We start from the raw sequence: 18,010 nt of genomic DNA on the forward strand, positions 1-18,010 counted from the left end.
AAACGGGGGAGGGTCAGAGAGAGAGGGAGACACAGAATCCGAAACAGGCTCCAGGCTCTGAGCGGTCAGCACAGAGCCCGATGCGGGGCTTGAACTCACGGACCGTGAGATCGTGACCTGAGCTGAAGTCGGACGCTTAACCGACTGAGCCACCCAGGCGCCCCAAGAGTTGTTTTTAATAAAGGATGCACAGAAGCTTCTTTGTTACTCCTGTCGGCTTCTAAAGGAATTCAGATATCAGCAGTAAAGTTATTAAGCTTCTTCCCTCTCTTGTTGAGGTACATAAATTTACTATTAATCTATGGGCCAGATGTAATACAGACCTAAATCACACCGATTTAATTACATTTATTTTGTCCAAAGTACAAGAATGATAAAGAATTTGGCTCACAAGAAAACCCCATGAATTTACTCCTATATTTTAATAGCATGGGTGACAATTCTTTTTCTCTGCCTCTTCCATCAGCATTCTTCAGTGTTCTTCAATTTAAATTCTGAGCAAAATATAAACTAATCTTAATATCTTTTAATATTTTAATATTCACCTCAGGTTTGCCTTCTTAATTTGTCAACTGTATTCACTTAGCACTCTGATTAGAGACTCCTTTCTGGAATCTGCTTGTACTCTGTAAACACTTCTGTGTGGTCATTTCAACCACTAGTCTTGAGACAGTTTCCATAAACATTATCTGCCCACCACTTAGTTCAGGTATCCATAGCAGTGTTCCTTAAATCTTTTTTGGATCATGGGCTCTTTGGAAAATCTGCCTCCAAAAAATGCTCAGATGTACAAATTTTCACCTGTGATTTTAGGAGATTCACTCGTCTCCGGCAAAAAGGCTGTTATCCAGGTATATAAAATCAATTATACTACACCAACTAAAGAAAGAGGAAATGGCACTGAGCACTTACTGTTTGCCCACATATGCTGCTTTGATAGCTTCATCTGTATTCTCTCAGGTTTTTAGCCTCTGCTTCATGTCGTGTACTGCTGGTGATAATGTTTTCTATGTTGCTGTTGATATTACTGCACACGTTTTTATCTATAGTTTACTGACTCTATCCTTTAGGAACTGTACTTGGGAACTGAGAGAGGCTTAGAGGCTTTCATTAATGGGGGGATTAATGGCTCTACCTCTTTGCCCATTTGCTTCATTTCTAAATAAGAAGTTACTTAGCAAATCCAAACCTAAATGTTTGATTTTATCAAAAAAAGAGATTGTCAAGGGGCGCCTGGCTGGCTCTGTCAGTAGAACATGCAACTCTTGATCTTGGGGTTTTAAGTTCAAGCCCCACATTGAGTGTAGAGATTACTTAAGAATAAAAGCTTTAAAAAAAAGATTGCCAAATTAAAAAAAAACGAATTTTCTGCAATGGTTTATGAGGAGTTCTATTTAAAATTACTTTGATGTTAATGGAGGATATATTTTCTAGTCAGCTAGAGATGCTGAGAGGAGAATAAACCCTTTTGGGCAGCCGTGTAATGCAGTTTTATTTTTCAGAAACATGTTATCCATAGTGGATTCTGACTCTGGATGCTGTAGTAACAGATTAATGACATTACTTGTTGGTGTATTTAAAGTGTAACTTATTGTTTAGGTTACATAGATGTATCCAAAGTATGAAAGACTGTGCTTTCTTCCTTACATCTTTGAAGGAGAACAACACCATCTTCTTCCTTTTTGCCTACTGAGCTGATTCTTACCGTCTCACAGTTCAGTTTTGTAGTTACATTCTCACAACTCTTTCTAGATCTGCTTAAAATTTCTTCTAAAAGTCATTTTCTAGAAAAAGTATCCTCTAACATAATAAAAACTCAACATTTTAAGATTTATTTTACATGGTTTTGTCACGTTTCTAACTTGTCTTCATGCTTCTGCCTAAGAGTGTGGCTCCCACGTCCATTCCCCATTCCCGAAGGTACTGCAGAGCCATCAGCACGGCCACAGAGAGAGTCTGGGCAGCCACGTCCCTCGTGCCTCACCTCTTTGGAGATGGTGACCCATTATAACTGTGAGATTCGAATTGAAAATAAAAATTGTAGGGGCCACCACATCTGAAACCCTCTGATCCAAAAAACAAAAACAAACAAAACAAACCCCTATGCACCTATACTTTTCCTTAGAAAGTCTCATTAATGTTATTTAGGATTTTTAAAGAAAGAGCGATTATTAAGTAAAATTACACCTGTATGTTCTAGGTGCATTCATTTGATGGTACCAAGGAAGCAGCAGCTGCCTTGATGGACTTGGATCTCTATATAGGATTTAATGGTTGGTAGGTCCTTAAGTTTGTTTTATATTAATTAGATTCCTGTTTTACAGTGAATTGCTGATAAAGATTTAAATTTTTTATTTAAATGTATTTATCACCTGGATCTTGGCTTGTGAATTTCAGTAATTATACAAGAAATTAAACTACATTACTCCTGCAAGTTATAGGGATGCCTGGCTTACTTGGTGGGTGGAGCATGCGACTCTCGATCTTGGGGTGGTGAGTTCAAACCCCGTGTTGGGCATAGAGCCTATTTAAGTTAAAAAAAAAAAAAGTTAAAGGTTATAAACTACTAACCCTGTATTACAGTCATGGACAACAATTTTGTATTGAGATCAGCAGCTAGCTTTCTCTGGCGATGCCTTTTATACTTAGCTCATTTTATCACTTTAAAGTATATGTGTTCGCAGCATTGTGCATGCAAGTGATGTCTGATGTGGGGAGAGTCCTACTATGACCTCATTTTATGTATCTCTATAGGCCAGGAAACTCACAGAAGCTAAGGACACGGCATAAAGTACTCCTAGTGTGAGAACCAGTGTTCTCTGGCTCCACACTCAGCCTTTCTGCTGGTACAGCATACCAAGCCTCATAAACCCAACATAGTCAGCTAGCGCTGCTGGGTCCCTGGCTTTCCCTCTTCAGTGTTTCATTCCTTTAAAATGACCACACTTCTGATTACATGAGTTTTTGCTAAAATATCCTCAGGAAAATAGAATCATGAAATTATTGGCTACGGAGTTCAGACTTATATGTCCTCAATGCTGCTTCTATATTTTAATGATTTAACTAATAAACCACTGTGAAAAGGCATGCATGAAGAATGGACTAAATAGTAGTTTTGATACAGTCTCTACACCATGCTTTCTGAGTCAGCTTTTCCAGAGACCCCCGCTTTGCTCTTTTTTTTTTTTTAATTTTTTTTTAATCTTTATTTTTGAGAGGCAGAGTGTGAGCAGGGGAGGAGCAGAGAGAGAGGGAGACACAGAATCCGAAGCAGGCTCCAGGCCCTGAGCTGTCAGCACAGAGCCCGACGCAGGGCTCGAACTCACGAACTGTGAGATCATGACCTGAGCCAAAGTCAGACGCTCAACCGAGCCACCCAGGCACCCCCCCACCCCCCACTTTGCTCTTTATCACCATATATCTAAATATTATGTATGTGATGTTGTCTCTTAATTCATTCCCTTTGTCTGTTTTCATTAAGGAGATGAGCATCTTAGTTCTTCCATCCGGGACTGCCCTGCCACCTGCATTATTTCCTCCACAGCCGTCACAGTGTGCCTATTGCAGAGTTTTTGGTTATATGCGTATTCAGTATTTTCATTGATGTCTGTGTAAATACTGTTGACTGCTGAACCACAAGATATACCACTTTTTTTATTTTCCTGGGGCAGCTTTCTTCCTTTCTCTTTACTTGGTTTTCTTCAACACTTGAAGCCTTCTCACACTTTCCAACAACTGTAAAGTGCCTTTATCTGTTCTTCTGCATGAGGACCCTGTCTAGATAATCTCGTTATCTAGATGATCTCTCCATTAGTTCCTGACCCTTTCTGCTTCGTTTTGAGTCCACGTCTGCTCCATGATAGAACTCTTACGTTTAGATCCCATGTATTCAGCTGTTTTGATGGAACACATGTTTCAAAATGAATTTATTCTATTCTTGAAAGTTTGCCTGGATAGTTAAAGAAAACCAAAAACCCTTCCACCTGGTATTTTTCCTCGGCATAATATTCTGGACTAGAAATAATTTTCACGAGAATTTATAGGGCTCCATTTCTAGATTTAAAGTCAGCGGCTGTTCTGTTTCCTAGGCCTTACCCCATGACCTGCTATTTTCTCCCAGTGGAATATTTTAGTTCTTTACCTCTGGTATTGCCAGACTTCACAGAGGTGGCCGATAATTTGTGCACTTGCTGCTGGCCCATTCTGGCTAGAAGCTCATCTTTGTCAGTCCTGGGAAACTTTTTCTCTCTCTTTCTTTGGAGCTCCCAGGCTCATAATCTGATCTCAATATTTTCCCCTCTAATTTCCATCTCTAGTTTTTCCACCTACTTTCAGAAATATTTTTCAACCTCTTTGATGAAACTTCAGCTTCTGGTTTTAATCTCTGAAAGCTTTTTCCCCCTGCCATTCTCTGGAACTATGTACATTTGCAGATGCATCTTCTCATCTCTCTAAAGACATGAATGATGAGTTTTTTTTCTGTTTGCCAGAGAATGCTTTTATTTCCTCTGAGCGCCTTTTTCCTCTTTTAGTCTCTGTCATGACTTCCTTCAAACGTCAGGAAATTCTTACTCTGTATATTTAAAAAGTTAAGAAACAAGCTCATTGGAATCTCTGTGGGGAGACAGCCTATCAACATGCAGGCCAGCTGACCTCGCCAGGGGATCTTTTCGGTGGGTTCTTTTTCTTCATAGAGGGATCCTCTGATCTCTGCTGGAAAAACAGGGTGGGGATTCATGAATGTACCTGTGTTCTGGAACAGAATGGGGTTGGAGAGAGGAACTCACCAGCCAGTCAGCATTCAGTCTCCATCTTCACCCCTGCAGTCCTCTGTGCTGCTTGTTCTCCTGTCCCGGCTCTGATTTAGCTTCTCCAGAGACTACACATACCCTCTCCTCCCTTCTCTCTCTCAGGCCAAGGGTGGGGTGCAGAAGGAGTCATCTCTGCGTCAGTTTGCTGGAAAATAATCTGAGAGTCCCCTCTTTTCTGTACCCCACATTTTAAAACAACCCCCACTCAGTCCCCTGCCTTATCCCAGCCTCAGTACCTGGGATCTTCAGTTCTTAGAACTTCCTTGGGTGAATTGGTTTGCTTGTCTTCAGTATCTCTCTCTGCAGGCACATGGCACTGAAGTCACTTTGCACATAAACAGGTCATTTATAATTTTAACATATACTTTCTGCTTTATAGTTTGTGACTAGGGGTTAGCAATATCCCCTGGTTTCATCAAAAAAATTGTGGTTTTTTTTTTTCCTTATTTTGAAATGATTTTTAAGAGAAGGTAGAAGACCTTTATTTCACTAACTTGAACTGTCTGAGAGATTTCAAAATGGCCTTGAATTTATAAAGATTTGGCATTAAGTTAATGACAAGATTTTTTCCTCCTCCATTAACTCAGAACTATTGTTAGTCATTTAATCAAAGTCAGTATTTCTGTTCTTGTTCTGAAATTCAGTTTATTGTAGTCTTAATCTGAGGCTCTGAGGTATGGTAATTTAATCTGACTATACTACCTGTGACATAAAGTCTTTGATTTCTAAGGATTAAACTATAACATTTTCCCCCAAGAAAATGGGGAAGTTTCAGATTTGACTCCAGAATATGCAGCTGCTCTCCCTTAAATGGGAAACCTTATTAAAGATATAATGGACTTTGATTTTTTTTTAAAATTTGCATCCAATAATTGGTTTTGATTGAAAAATATTTATTCTGGTAGTATATATTTCTGTACGTAGATCACTTTTTACAAGCATGGAATTAATGTAGGAAAAGACTAAGATATGATCTCATGAAATTAAAACTAAATAATTTCATAACTGGAAGTTTTAAATTTAGTACCCATATCAAACATATTTAGGAAATATTCATATTGATCAACTGTTAAGTTGGCTGAAAATAAGAATTTTGGTTTTTTCTAGAGGATATCATTAAAAGGCTGATATTTATGGCAAACTACACACATTTCCCTTTCACTCCTCTTAAAATCATTCTAAAGTAAAGCCCTACATACTCAAAATGGAGTATGGGCATCTATAAGGGCAAAGAAACAAGGCCAGAGTTTCTGGAAAAGCCAGCTTAGACTTTATAAAGGGCCCCAGAGGAGATGGGAGCAAATTTAGCAGGCAGAAATCAGAGAGAGGGCTTTGGGTTTAGAATTAGTGACTAATTGGACCAAATTGAGGTGATTGATGGCCTTTATAGAGAAAGCTCTCACCCCTATATTTACTGCTATACGCAGAGTACAAGAGCAGCAAGCATTTCTACCAAAGGGAAAAATCTCTTCTCAAGAAAAATGAACAAACCAAATTGTGAGAGCCAGGACTTGGAATTCTTATGTTGATGCCAGAGGAAAGCATTTAGAGAAGCAATAGCCTAACCATTAGCTCCTTACCTTCTCACTCTTAGATGAAATTGCAGATCAATATTCCTAGTCCTGGGTGTCCCACAAGGAGCTTCCATTGAGTCCCCACTCAGAGGGGCACCTGGGTGGCTCAGTCAGTTGAGTGTCCAACTCTTGATTTTTGTCTCAGGTCACGATCTTGCGCTTCGTGAAATTGAGTCCCACATCGGGCTCTCTGTTGACAGCATGGAGCCTGCTTGAGATATTCTCTCTCTCTCTCTCTCTCCCTCCCTCCCTCCCCCCATCTCTCTCTCTGCCCCTCTCCCCACCAAAATAAGTAAACTTTTTAAAAAGAGTCCCCATTCACAACTATCAGTAAAACAGTCCTCTGTTTACACAAAAGCAGAGGAAACACAACACTGGAAACTCAAGCCTACTTAAATGTAAACTGATAATTAAGGACCACCAGATAAATGAGGTGCCTCAACAGAAGGAAAAAGACCAAATAGAAAAATTAACACCAGAGGAAACAATTTAGGAAAAAGAACTTTAAAAGAGACCTGATATAGTAAAGGCTGAAATGTAACATTCTGTCAGTCTGGCTGTAACAAGAGAAAGAACATGAAAGTAAGAATTCCTTAATGATTAAAAATGAATGTCAGTGTTAATACCACCATTGGGCTAAGCTAGGGAATCAACACATTCAACAGGAAGATACATATTTTTCCCCTCTACCAACTACCATTGGGTACCTAATAGTAGACATAGGAATTTTCTCTTCGTACAAGTATTCTAGTGAATAAAGGGTTGATAGGATTCTATCAACATCTGCAACTCCTAGTAAACTAAGAGGTCTAAGCTTTGGGCATCATGTCACAAAAATATAACCAGATACCATGTGCTTCTAAATAGAAGATCATACCACCACCTATGAAGGTCTTGCCAAAAACATGAAGAAAAAAATCCAACCTGAATCTGGTCAAGACTCTGGATGGTATTCTCGACATCCTGTAAGAAACACAGCAGGCAAAATTTTCTTAATGTCGAGATGACCAGGGAACATCGTAGAGGAGGAGGATCCCACCTCCTCCCACAGACACACCCCAGGCAGCAACTACGTGAAATGCAAGTCATTTGGAAAATGACCTAATTAGCAGAACGACTCTTCCATGGGGAAAGAAAAAGCCACACTGAGAAAGCAAGAAGGAGCAGAGACGTGGTAGGGAACCAGTTACATGGTACGGCAACTTACAACCGAGAGGGATATCACAGGGGTAGAGGTCTTCCCTGAAGAGCAAGGGGATCGAACCCCATGTTGAGTGCCCCCACCCCCCACCTCAACTGCTCCAGAGATCTGTACCAGGCAGACAAGCCCCCATAACATGTGGCTTTGATAACCATCAGGGCTTTATTCCAGCAGAGCCAGGGTGCCATTAAGAAACAGACTACTCTTACAGGACCAGCACACTCTATTACTAACTCTAAGATCCAGCAGAGAGGCAGCAGTTTGAAAAGTATCTGGATTATACAGGAATAGATTTATTGGCTAATTTTAGGGTTTGTGCTGGAGGGGCAAGGATCTGTAGAAACTTTCTCCAGGACTGGGAGTGTAGCAGGTGCCATTTTTCTTGCCCTTCTCTGGCCTAGCTGGCCTGATGCTGATGAAAGCCAAGTCTGACCCTCTCCAGCTAGCTTGCTAGCACAGCTCACCCTGCCTTGGCATTCCTTGTCTGAGCCACCCCACCCAACCTGCTAGTTCAGGCAGGTGCCCTTCTTAATCGGCACCTGCCCTGCCATACCCTGTGGTCAGCCTCGTTTGGGACTGGTGAACCCGCAAAGCAACCACCGCCCCACCACACCTTGGACAGCTCTGGCTGGGACTGCATCCTAGCCCCACCCAGCATGCCTGCAGCAGTTGCAGCACAGTCACAACAGGAGGGCACACACAGCCCACCTGGCATGTCCCTGGGGTACTTGGTTCTGGTGACCTGGTGGGGTGGGTAGGATTATGCTGCTTGGCCCCACAGGACACTTCTACACAAGGCCACTGCTTGCAAGGCCGGGAGTCGTAACTGATGTAATGCAAAGAGAAAAGCAGAGTCAACAGAATGAGAAGACAAGAGTTTATTCTAAATGAAAGAACAAAAGAAAACCTCATAAAAAGAACTAAATAAAACCACAACAAGCGGTCTACCTGAGAGTTCAAAGTAATGGTTATAAAGATGCTCACTGAACTAGAAAGGGGTTGTATAAACTCAGAAAAAGAGAAAATATAAAAAAGAACCAATTAGAGATGAAGAATATAATAAGTGAAAAAGAATCCGCTACTAGATTAGAGGATACAGCAGAATAGATCAGTGACCTGGAAGACAAGGTAGTGGAAACCATCCAAGCTGAACAGAAAAGGAATTTTTAAACATGAGGATTTTTAAAACATCAACTAGGACGACATCAAGTATACTAATATTCATAGTATCAGAGTCCCAGAAGGAGAAGAGAGAGGCAGAAAATCTGAAGAAATAGCTGAAAATTTTCCTAATCAGGGGAAGGAAATAGATGTCCAGGAAGCACACAGAGCCCCAAACAAGATGAACCCAGTGATGTCCACACTAAAGCACTTAGTAATAAAAAGGTCAAAAATTAACAAGAGAATCTTAAAAGGAGTAAGAGAAAAGCAACTGATTACATACAAGGGAACCCCCCTAATGCTATCAGGTGATTTTTTTTTTTTTTTTATAGCAAAGACAATGAAGGCCTGAATAAAGTGGTGTCATGATATATTCAAAGTGCTGAAAGGAAAAAGCCTACAACGAAGAATACTGTGTCTGGCAGAGTTACTCAGAATTCAAGGAGAGAGGTTTTCTCAGACAAAACTTAAAAGAGAGTTCATCATCCCTAAATGGTCTTTGCAAGAAATGTTAAAGGCACATCTTTAAGTAGATAAGAAAATGCCAACTAGAAGAAAATCATAAAGAGAAAACAGAAAATAAGTCTCTAGTAAAAGCAAACATACAATATAATAGAGCAATCACTTGTAAGACTAGTAGGACATTTAAAAGAAATAGTAAAATCAGTTATATTTCTAGTAATTACACAAAATAAAAATGTAAAATACGACACCATATACATAAAACTTGGGGAAAGAATAAAAATGTAGTGCTTTCAGTGTGCAAACTTAAACATCAACTGAAAATAGACTGTTGTATATGAACCTCATGGTAACCACAAACTTAAAACCTATAATAGATACACAAAAAGTAAAGAGGAATCCAAGCAGAAGACTAAAGAAAGCCATCAAACCACAAGGGAAGAGAGCAAGAGGAAGAAACTACAAAAACAACCAGAAAACAGAAAAATGGTAATAAGCACATACCTGTCAATAATTATTTTAAATGTTAATTAAATACTCCAATCAAAAAACATAGGGTGACTGGGTTTAAAAAAAAAAATTGCTGCCTACAAGAGATTCCCTTCAGATCTAAAGAAACAACACATAGACTGGGGTGTCTGGGTGGCTCAGTCAGTTGAGCAACCAACTTCAGCTTAGGTCATGATCTCACAGTTTGTAGGTTTGAGCCCCATGTCAGGCTCTGTGCTGACAGCTCAGAGCCTGGAGCCTGTTACGGATTCTGTGTCTCACTCTCTCTCTGCCCCTCACCTGCTCGTGCTCTCTCTCAAAAATAAGTATTAAAAAAAAAAAAAAAAAAAAAAGACACATGCATCCTGAAAGTGAAGGGAGGAAAATGATATTCCATGCAAATAGAAGCAAAAAAAAAACAAAACAAAACAAAAAAAACTGCACTAGCAACACTTAAAGGATACAATATACTTAAAAAAATTTTAATGTTTATTTGTTTTGAGGGAGAGACAGAGTGCAAGCAGAAGAGGGGCAGAGAGAGAGGGAGACACAGAATCTGAAGACGGTTCCGAGCTCCGAGCTGTCAGCACAGAGCCCAACACAGGGCTTGCACTCAGGAACTGCAAGATCAGGACCTGAGACAAAGTTGGACGCTTAGCCGACTGAGCCACCCAGGCTCCCTTTATACTTTAAAACAAAGACTAACAAAACACAAAGAGGGCATTGCATAATGATAAAAGGATCAATCCAACAAGAGGATATAATGATTGTAAGTATCTATGCATCCAATAGGAACATCTAAATATATAAAGCAATTTATTAACAGACATAAAGGGAGAAATGAATAGTAATAATAGTAGAGGACTTTAACACCCCACTTACATCAATGCATAGATCATCCAACAGAAACGCAATAAGGAAACACTGACTTTGGACGACATAATAGATCAGATGCACTTAATGGATATACAGAATATTCCATCCAAAAACAGAACACACAAGTGCACACGGAACATTCTCCAGGATAGCTCACATGTGAGGCCACAAAACAAGTAAACTTAAGACTGAAGTCATATCCAGCATCTTTTCTGACTACGACAGTATGAAACTAGAAATTAATTACAGAGGGGTACCTGACTGGCTCAGACAGTACAGCATGTGATTTTTGATCTCAGGGTTGTGAGTTCAAGCCCCACACTGGGGTAGAAATTACTTTAAAAAATAAAATCTTTAAAAATATCAATTATGGGGGCGCCTGGGTGGCTCAGTCGGTTGAGTGTCCGACTTCAGCTCAGGTCATGATCTCACGGTCCATGAGTTTGAGCCCTGTGCCGGGCTCTGTGCTGACGGCTCAGAGCCTGGAGCCTGCTTCAGATTCTGTGTCTCCTTCTCTCTCTGCCCCTCCCCTGCTCACACTCGGTCTCTCTCTCTCAAAAATAAATAAACATTAAAAAAAATTTTTTTAAAACATCAATTATGGGGAAAAAAAACATATGGAAGCTAAACAACACGCTACTCAACTGGGTCGAGGAAATTAAAAAGATACCTTGAGACAAATGCAAATGGAAAAACAACAGTTCAAAATATTTGGGATGCAGCAGAAGCAGTTCTAAAAGGGAAGTTTAGAGAGCCACCTGGGTGGCTCAGTCAGTTAAGCGTCCACCTCTAGATTTCAACTCAGGTCATGATCTCACAATTGGTGAGTTCAAGCCCCGTGTCAGGCTCTGTGCGGACAGTGTGGAGCCTGCTTGGGATTCTCTGCCCCTCCCCTACTCTCTCAAAATAAATAAAACTTTTAAATAAAAGGGGAGTTTAGAGCAATACAAGCCTACCTCAAGAAACAAAAATCTCAATCTAACCTTACACACAATGAAACTAGAAAAAGAAGAAATGAAGTTGAAAATTAGAAGAGATAATAAAGAGAACAGAAATAAATGAAATACAGACTTAAGAAACGAGAAAAAAAATAACCAATGAAACTAGAATTGGTTCTTTGAAAACATAAGCAAAATAGATAAACCTCTAGCCAGACTTATAATAAAAGAGAGGACTCAAAATCAAATGACAAATAACCAACACCACAAAACAGAAAGGATTATGAGACTACTGTGAAAAATTATACAACAAGTTGGACAACCTAGAAGAAATGGATAGATTCCTAGAAAAATACCAAGAATGAATTAGGAAGAAACAAAATCTGAACAGACTGATGACTAGTAATGAAATTGAGACATTAAAAAAAGAAAAAAAATACCCACACACCCAGCCAACCAACAAAATCCAACAACTCCCACCAAACCAAAGTCCTAGATCAGATGCTTTACAGATGAGTTGTACCAGACTTTTCAAGAAGTGTTACTGCCTATTCTGAAACTATTCCAAAATATTGAAGAGGAAGGAATCCTTCCAAATTCATTCTATTAAACCAGCATTACCCTGATACCAAAAACCAAAGGCACTACAAAGTAGAAAATTACAGGTATCTCTGATAAACATGATTATAGCATTCCTCAACAAAATATCAGCAAACTGAATCCAACAATATATTAAAAGGATCATTCATCATGACCAAGTAGGATTTGTTCCAGGAATGCAAGGATGGTTCAATGTCTGAAAATCAAACAGCACGTTAACAAAGGAAAGGATAAAAATCATATGATCATTTCAGTAGACAACAGAAAAAGCATTTGACAAAATTCAACATCCACTCATAGAAATTATCAACAAAGGGAGTACAGAGGGAGCACACATCAACATAATAAAGGACAGATATGACAAGCTAACATACTCAGTGGTGAAAAGCTAAAAGCTTTCCCTCTGAGATTAGGAACAAGACAGACAAAGATGTCCACTCATGCCACTTATATTCAACATAAGTACTGGAAGTCATAGCCACAGCAATCAGACAAGAAAAAGAAAAGCCATCCACACTGGTAAGTAGGAAGGAAAACTGTCACTATTTGCAAGTGACATAGTATTTTTAGAAAGCCCTAAACAATTAGAATAAATGAATTCACTAAAGTTACAGGATAGAAAGTTAATGTACAAAAATCAGTTGGGTCTCTGTACACTAAAATGGGCATAAAGAGAAATTAAGAAAATCCCACTGGGGCGCCCTGGGTGTCTCAGTGGGTTAAGTGTCTGACTCTGATTTCAGCTCAGGTCATGGTCTCACGGTTTGTGGGATCGAGCCCTACACTGGGCTCTGTGCTGATAGCGTAGATAGAGCCTGCTTGGGATTCCCTCCCCACCTCTCTCTGCACCTCCTGCGCTTGTGTTCTCAATAAACAAACATTTAAAAAGCCCCATTTACAATTGTGTAAGAATAAAATACATAGGAATAAATTTAACCAAAGTTGTTAAAGACCTACACTCTGAAAACTCTAGGATACTGATGAAAGAAAGTGAAGACATCACAAATAAATGTAAAGATATTCCATGCTCATGGACTGGAGGAATTAATGTTAAAATGTCCATTCAACCCAAAGCAATTCACAGACTCAGTGTAATCCCTATCAAAACACCAGTAATATTTTTCAGAGAAAATCCTAAGATGTGTAAGGGACCACAGAACACCCTGAAGAGCTAAAGCAATCTTATCACAATCTCAGATTTACTATACTACAAAGCTATAGTAATCAAAACTATATGATACTGGCACAAAAACACACAAGGGGGTGCCTGGCTGGCTTGGTCAGAGGAGCATGTGACTCTTGATCTCGGGGTCGTGAGTTCAAGCTCCACATTGGGTGTAGAGATTACTTAAATAAAATTTTGTAAAAACAGACACATATCAGTGGAACAGAATACAGAGCTCCGGCATAAATCCATACTTGTACAGTGAATAATTTACAACAAAGGAGGCAAGAATACACAGGAGAAAAGATCGTCTCTTCAATAAATGGTGTTGGGAAAATGACCACTTTCTTACATCATAAACAAAAATAATTCAAAATGGATTAAAGACCCAAATGTAAGATCTGAAACCATAGGCAGTAAACTCTTGAACATCAAGTTCAAGAAAGAAAAGAAAATGTAGGCAGTAAACTCTTAAACATCAGTTTTAGTTATATTTTTTGGATTTGTTCTCAGGCAAGGGCAACAGAATAAAAAATAAGCAACAGGAATTACATTGAAGTAAAAGGTTATGCGCAGTGTAGGAAACATCAACAAAACAAAAAGGCAACATACTGAATGGAAGAAACTATTTGCAAATGATAAGCCTGATAAGTGGTTAATATCCAAAACATGTAAAGAACTCATACAATTCAACACCAATAAAAAAATCTAGTTTAAAAATGGGTAGAAGACCTGAACAGACATTTCTTCAAAGAAGACATACACATGCCAACAGACACATGGAAAGATGCTCAATGTCTCTAACCATCAGGGAAATGCAAATCAAAACCACAATGTGGTATCACCTCACGCCAGTCAGAATGGCTAGTATCAAAAAGACAAGAAATAACAAGTGTTGGCAAGGGTGTGGAAAAGGGAACCCTTGTGCAGGGTTGGTGGGACTGTAATTGGTACAGGTACTATGGAAAACAGTATGGCAGTTCCTCAAGAAATTACAAATAGAAATACCACACAATCCAATAATTACACTTCTGCTTATCTGCCTGAAAAAAAAAAGGCACTAATTCAAAAAGATACGTGCATCCCTGTGTTAACGGCACCATTATTTACAACCACCAAGATATGGAAAAAATCTAAGTGCCTGTCAATAGATGAATGGACAAAGGTTTGCATATACAAAATGGGATGTTACTCAGCCATAAAAAAAGAATGAAATCTTGCCATATGCAACATGTATGGACCTAGAGTGTATTATGCTAAGTGAAATAAGTCAGACAAAGAAAGACAAATACTTTATGATTTCACTTCTGTGTGGAATCTAAAAAATAAATGACCAAACAAAAAAATTAAAAATAGAGAACTGGTGGCTGTTTTAAGGGGATTTAGAGGTACAGACTCCAGTTATAAATTAGTCATGGGGATGCAAAATACAATGTAGAGAATATAGTCAATAATAGTGTAATAAGTTTGTATGGTGAGCATTTTGTAGACAAATGTCAAAGCTCTATGGTTTACACCTGTAACTACTGTAATATTGTATGTTCACTATGCTTCCGTTACAAAAGGAACCTACCAAACTGTATGGTACTGGCACAAAAACAGACATATACATCAACAGGACAGTATACAGAGGCCCGACACAAAGCCAGATGGAGACAGATGGAATCAAGACCAGGAAACTTCAAAGCAAACGACTGGGTTTCTTCATAAAATAAATTTTAAGGGGAAGAAGAGATGCAGGAAAATTTAACAGGTTAAAAGATTTAGACTGCAATGCGTGGCTCCCATTTGGATCCTAAGTCAAACAAACAACAAGAATGTAGGACACTGACAGTTTGAATACTGGTATATTAAAAGAGTTGGGGTTTCTTAAACATGATAATAGTATTGTGGTTGCATTTTTTTTTAATAGTCATGCTTAAAGATACATGCTGAAATATTTTCTGAAATAAATGCTAAAATGTAGAAACTACAACAATTTGAATTTCCTTCAAGATTATATAGAAGAGGTTTGGGACGAGTGGATGGGATCGTTATCGGCCAGGAGTTGATAACTGATGGGGCCAAGTAATGAATACATGGGGGTTTTATATTCTAGTTTTATATATATTTTAACCTCTCCAGAAAGAAAGTTATATATATGCTAAAATTAAAAATGCAACGTAAGGACAGTATTAATCATCATTACATTATATAACAAACCATCCCAAAACTCATTGGCTTATGACAGGAGGTATTTTTTTCTTACTGCTGAGTCTTTGGGTTAGCTAGGGGTTGACTGATAGAGGCAGATCTTTCAGGCCACATGTTGAATTCCGATCCAAGTTACGTGTTTTCATTCTGGATGCCCAGGCTGAAGAGGCAACAGATGTTAAATGCATGCTACTCTCAGATCACAAAAGTGCCATCAAAATCAAAACAGTGCATTTCAAGCTTCTGCTCATGGCCAGATTTAAGCTCCTCCTTCTAAGAAACCATGGCAAGGGTATAGATATATTTCTATTCAAGGAAAGTGAAGAACTGAGACCAATAAAACAGTCGTCTCGTGGTCTGAAAATGAAAGTTAAGGAAATGAAAGTTAATTTCCCAGGAATGGATGAAAGAAAGAAGGCCTAGCAGACTAATTCAGGAGTCCTAAAATTGACTAATAAAAGTCCCAGAAAGAGAGAAGACAAAAGAGGAAAATTCCTTTTTTCCCATAATTTTTCTCAGAGTTGGGGGTGGGGGGTGGGGTCTAAATTGGAAGGGTTCTAACACATCAAGTTTCAGAATGTCAAAAGTAATGGAAGATCCTGTTTCTAGATGTGGGGGAAAGGGCACCAAAAAAGGAGACTCAAACTGACATCTCTAACTAGGTTGTCATTTTCATTCCTTGTTAAATGCTGCTTGTTCTGAGACTATGATTTTCATCCTTTGTGAAGATTCGATTTCTGGTTAGTGAAGCATTAACTTTGATATCTTTGTACCAATACTTGGCCCATACAGAACTGACCAGACCTTCAAACTCAGCATTTTGAGCCTTTCTACGTTATGCAAATTACCCAGGGAAGCAAATGAATTCTTTAAATAAAGTTTTACACAGACTGATTTTTATTGGTCAATGGATAAGCACAAAAAAAAACTGCATCCCCCAAAAGCCAGGATATGGTTGGAATAGATCTTAATCCGGATTCTGTAAGGATAGAAATGCGTATACTGCCATTAGAGCCAACCAAAGTTTTGTTTGGGGATTTTAGGTTTTGTAATGTTTTAGGTAAGTTTATAATACAAAAAAAAGTTCCTCATTAAATATACCTTCTTATTATCTCTGAAATTTTTTTTAAGCTCACTGAAAACTGAGGCTAATTTGGAAGTTTTGAAGTCAATACCTAGTGAAAAATTAATGATTGAAACTGGTAAGTTTATGCTTTTTGAACTTTCATTTTCCTATTAAACCATACCAAAACAGAGCTAGACAAAAGTTAAATATCTTAAAGACGCTCAATCAATCTCAACAATTATACTTTTCAGAAAACCTTTGAGGTTTTTATTAACAGAAAAGTATCCAATCAAGTTTCTCAATTTTCGAAGTTTGACTAAGCCAAGCACTTAAAAATGGGATGTCAGAATATGTGGTGACTAAGGAGGTTATAAATATTTTATTAAACTAGTAGTCTTATTTCACCTCAGGGTTTCAAAATCTTCAAAACATTTTTTTACATAATGTCATCTTTGTAATGGCTTAATTCTACGATACTTTTCAAGTACATAAATTTAAATCAAACTGGTTTAGTCAAAGAATTTTAGAAATTAATCTGTTGCCTCTTAAAACAAGGTTAGAAGCTAAAAATTTTACCTAGCCCTGAACTTAAGGCTTTACTTACACATATGGACTTTTTAGTAAAGTCAAGACTAAGCCATTCTGAAGAATCAGGTTTATTTCCTTGGAGAGTCATGACAAATTATTTTATTAAAAGCACAATGCTTGTAAAATGTGTAAATTCTTACAATTCTTTATTAAAGAAAGAGGTAAGTGAATAATCCTAGTATTGAAAGCCACTGTTTTCCATTCAGGAGAGGCAAATAGAGGTTTAACTTTTTTCTGGTTATAATTGGTGTTCTTTTAGCTTTCTTTTTTAAAAAGTATGTCATACACCAACAGTAATGTTAGCAGAAAAAAAATAAGACTCCTAAAAAGCAATTAAAATTTTAAAAATGCATTTAAAAATTTGTAGAGTTCAAGGTTTAATCTTGTGCTTAGATTTTTTTTTTTTGCTTTCAATCATAGCTTGTATTTAGGAATTTACATTATTTGTTTGATAACGTTCATTACAAAAACAGTAATTTGAGGGGCGCCTGGGTGGCAGCTCAGTTAAGTGTCCGACTTCGGCTCAGGCCACGATCTCACAGTTCGTGGGCTCGAGCCCCACATTGGGCTCTGTGCTGACAGCTCAGAGCCTGGAGGCTGCCTCAGATTCCGTGTCTCCCTCTCTCTCTCTGCCCTTCCCCTATTCTCTCACACAAAAATAGACATTTAAAACTTTTTTAAAAAAATCAGTAATTTGAAAGGTAAATCTCTGAAGAGACTTCTTTCTTTGCTCAACTCCAGATGCACCTTGGTGTGGAGTGAAAAGTACACATGCTGGGTCAAAATATGTAAAAACTTCGTTTCCTACCAAAAAGAAGTGGGAAAATGGGCACTGTGTGAAAGACAGGAATGAACCCTGCCATATAATGTAAGTATTTTGTTTTCT

The 18,010-nt window shown here is 38.4% G+C and overlaps 1 protein-coding gene and 1 long non-coding RNA gene across 10 annotated transcripts in view; one reads left to right on the forward strand and one right to left on the reverse strand.

The window, feature by feature from the left end:
* Window positions 1-18,010, forward strand: part of TATDN1 (TatD DNase domain containing 1) — a 44,748-nt gene that overhangs the window by 23,481 nt on the left and 3,257 nt on the right. For 7 of the 9 annotated variants that reach the window (XM_030304480.1, XM_030304481.1, XM_030304486.1 and 4 more), the window contains 3 exons: window positions 2,201-2,277; window positions 16,602-16,672; window positions 17,866-17,992. In XM_030304480.1, coding sequence (XP_030160340.1) covers window positions 2,201-2,277; window positions 16,602-16,672; window positions 17,866-17,992 — 275 coding nt within the window. Of the gene's footprint in view, window positions 1-2,200; window positions 2,278-16,601; window positions 16,673-17,865; window positions 17,993-18,010 lie in introns of those variants that run through there. The other 2 variants (XR_004343193.1, XR_004343194.1) reach the window with 2 other exon arrangements.
* Window positions 3,788-6,550, reverse strand: LOC115506476. The gene is made up of 2 exons (XR_003966398.1): window positions 6,392-6,550; window positions 3,788-5,136 (listed from the first exon to the last, which is right to left on the reverse strand). It is a non-coding gene; the product is annotated as an uncharacterized LOC115506476 (long non-coding RNA).

The sequence above is a fragment of the Lynx canadensis genome, chromosome F2 (genome assembly GCF_007474595.2).
Source record: "Lynx canadensis isolate LIC74 chromosome F2, mLynCan4.pri.v2, whole genome shotgun sequence".
In the NCBI taxonomy this organism is placed as follows: domain Eukaryota; kingdom Metazoa; phylum Chordata; class Mammalia; order Carnivora; family Felidae; genus Lynx; species Lynx canadensis.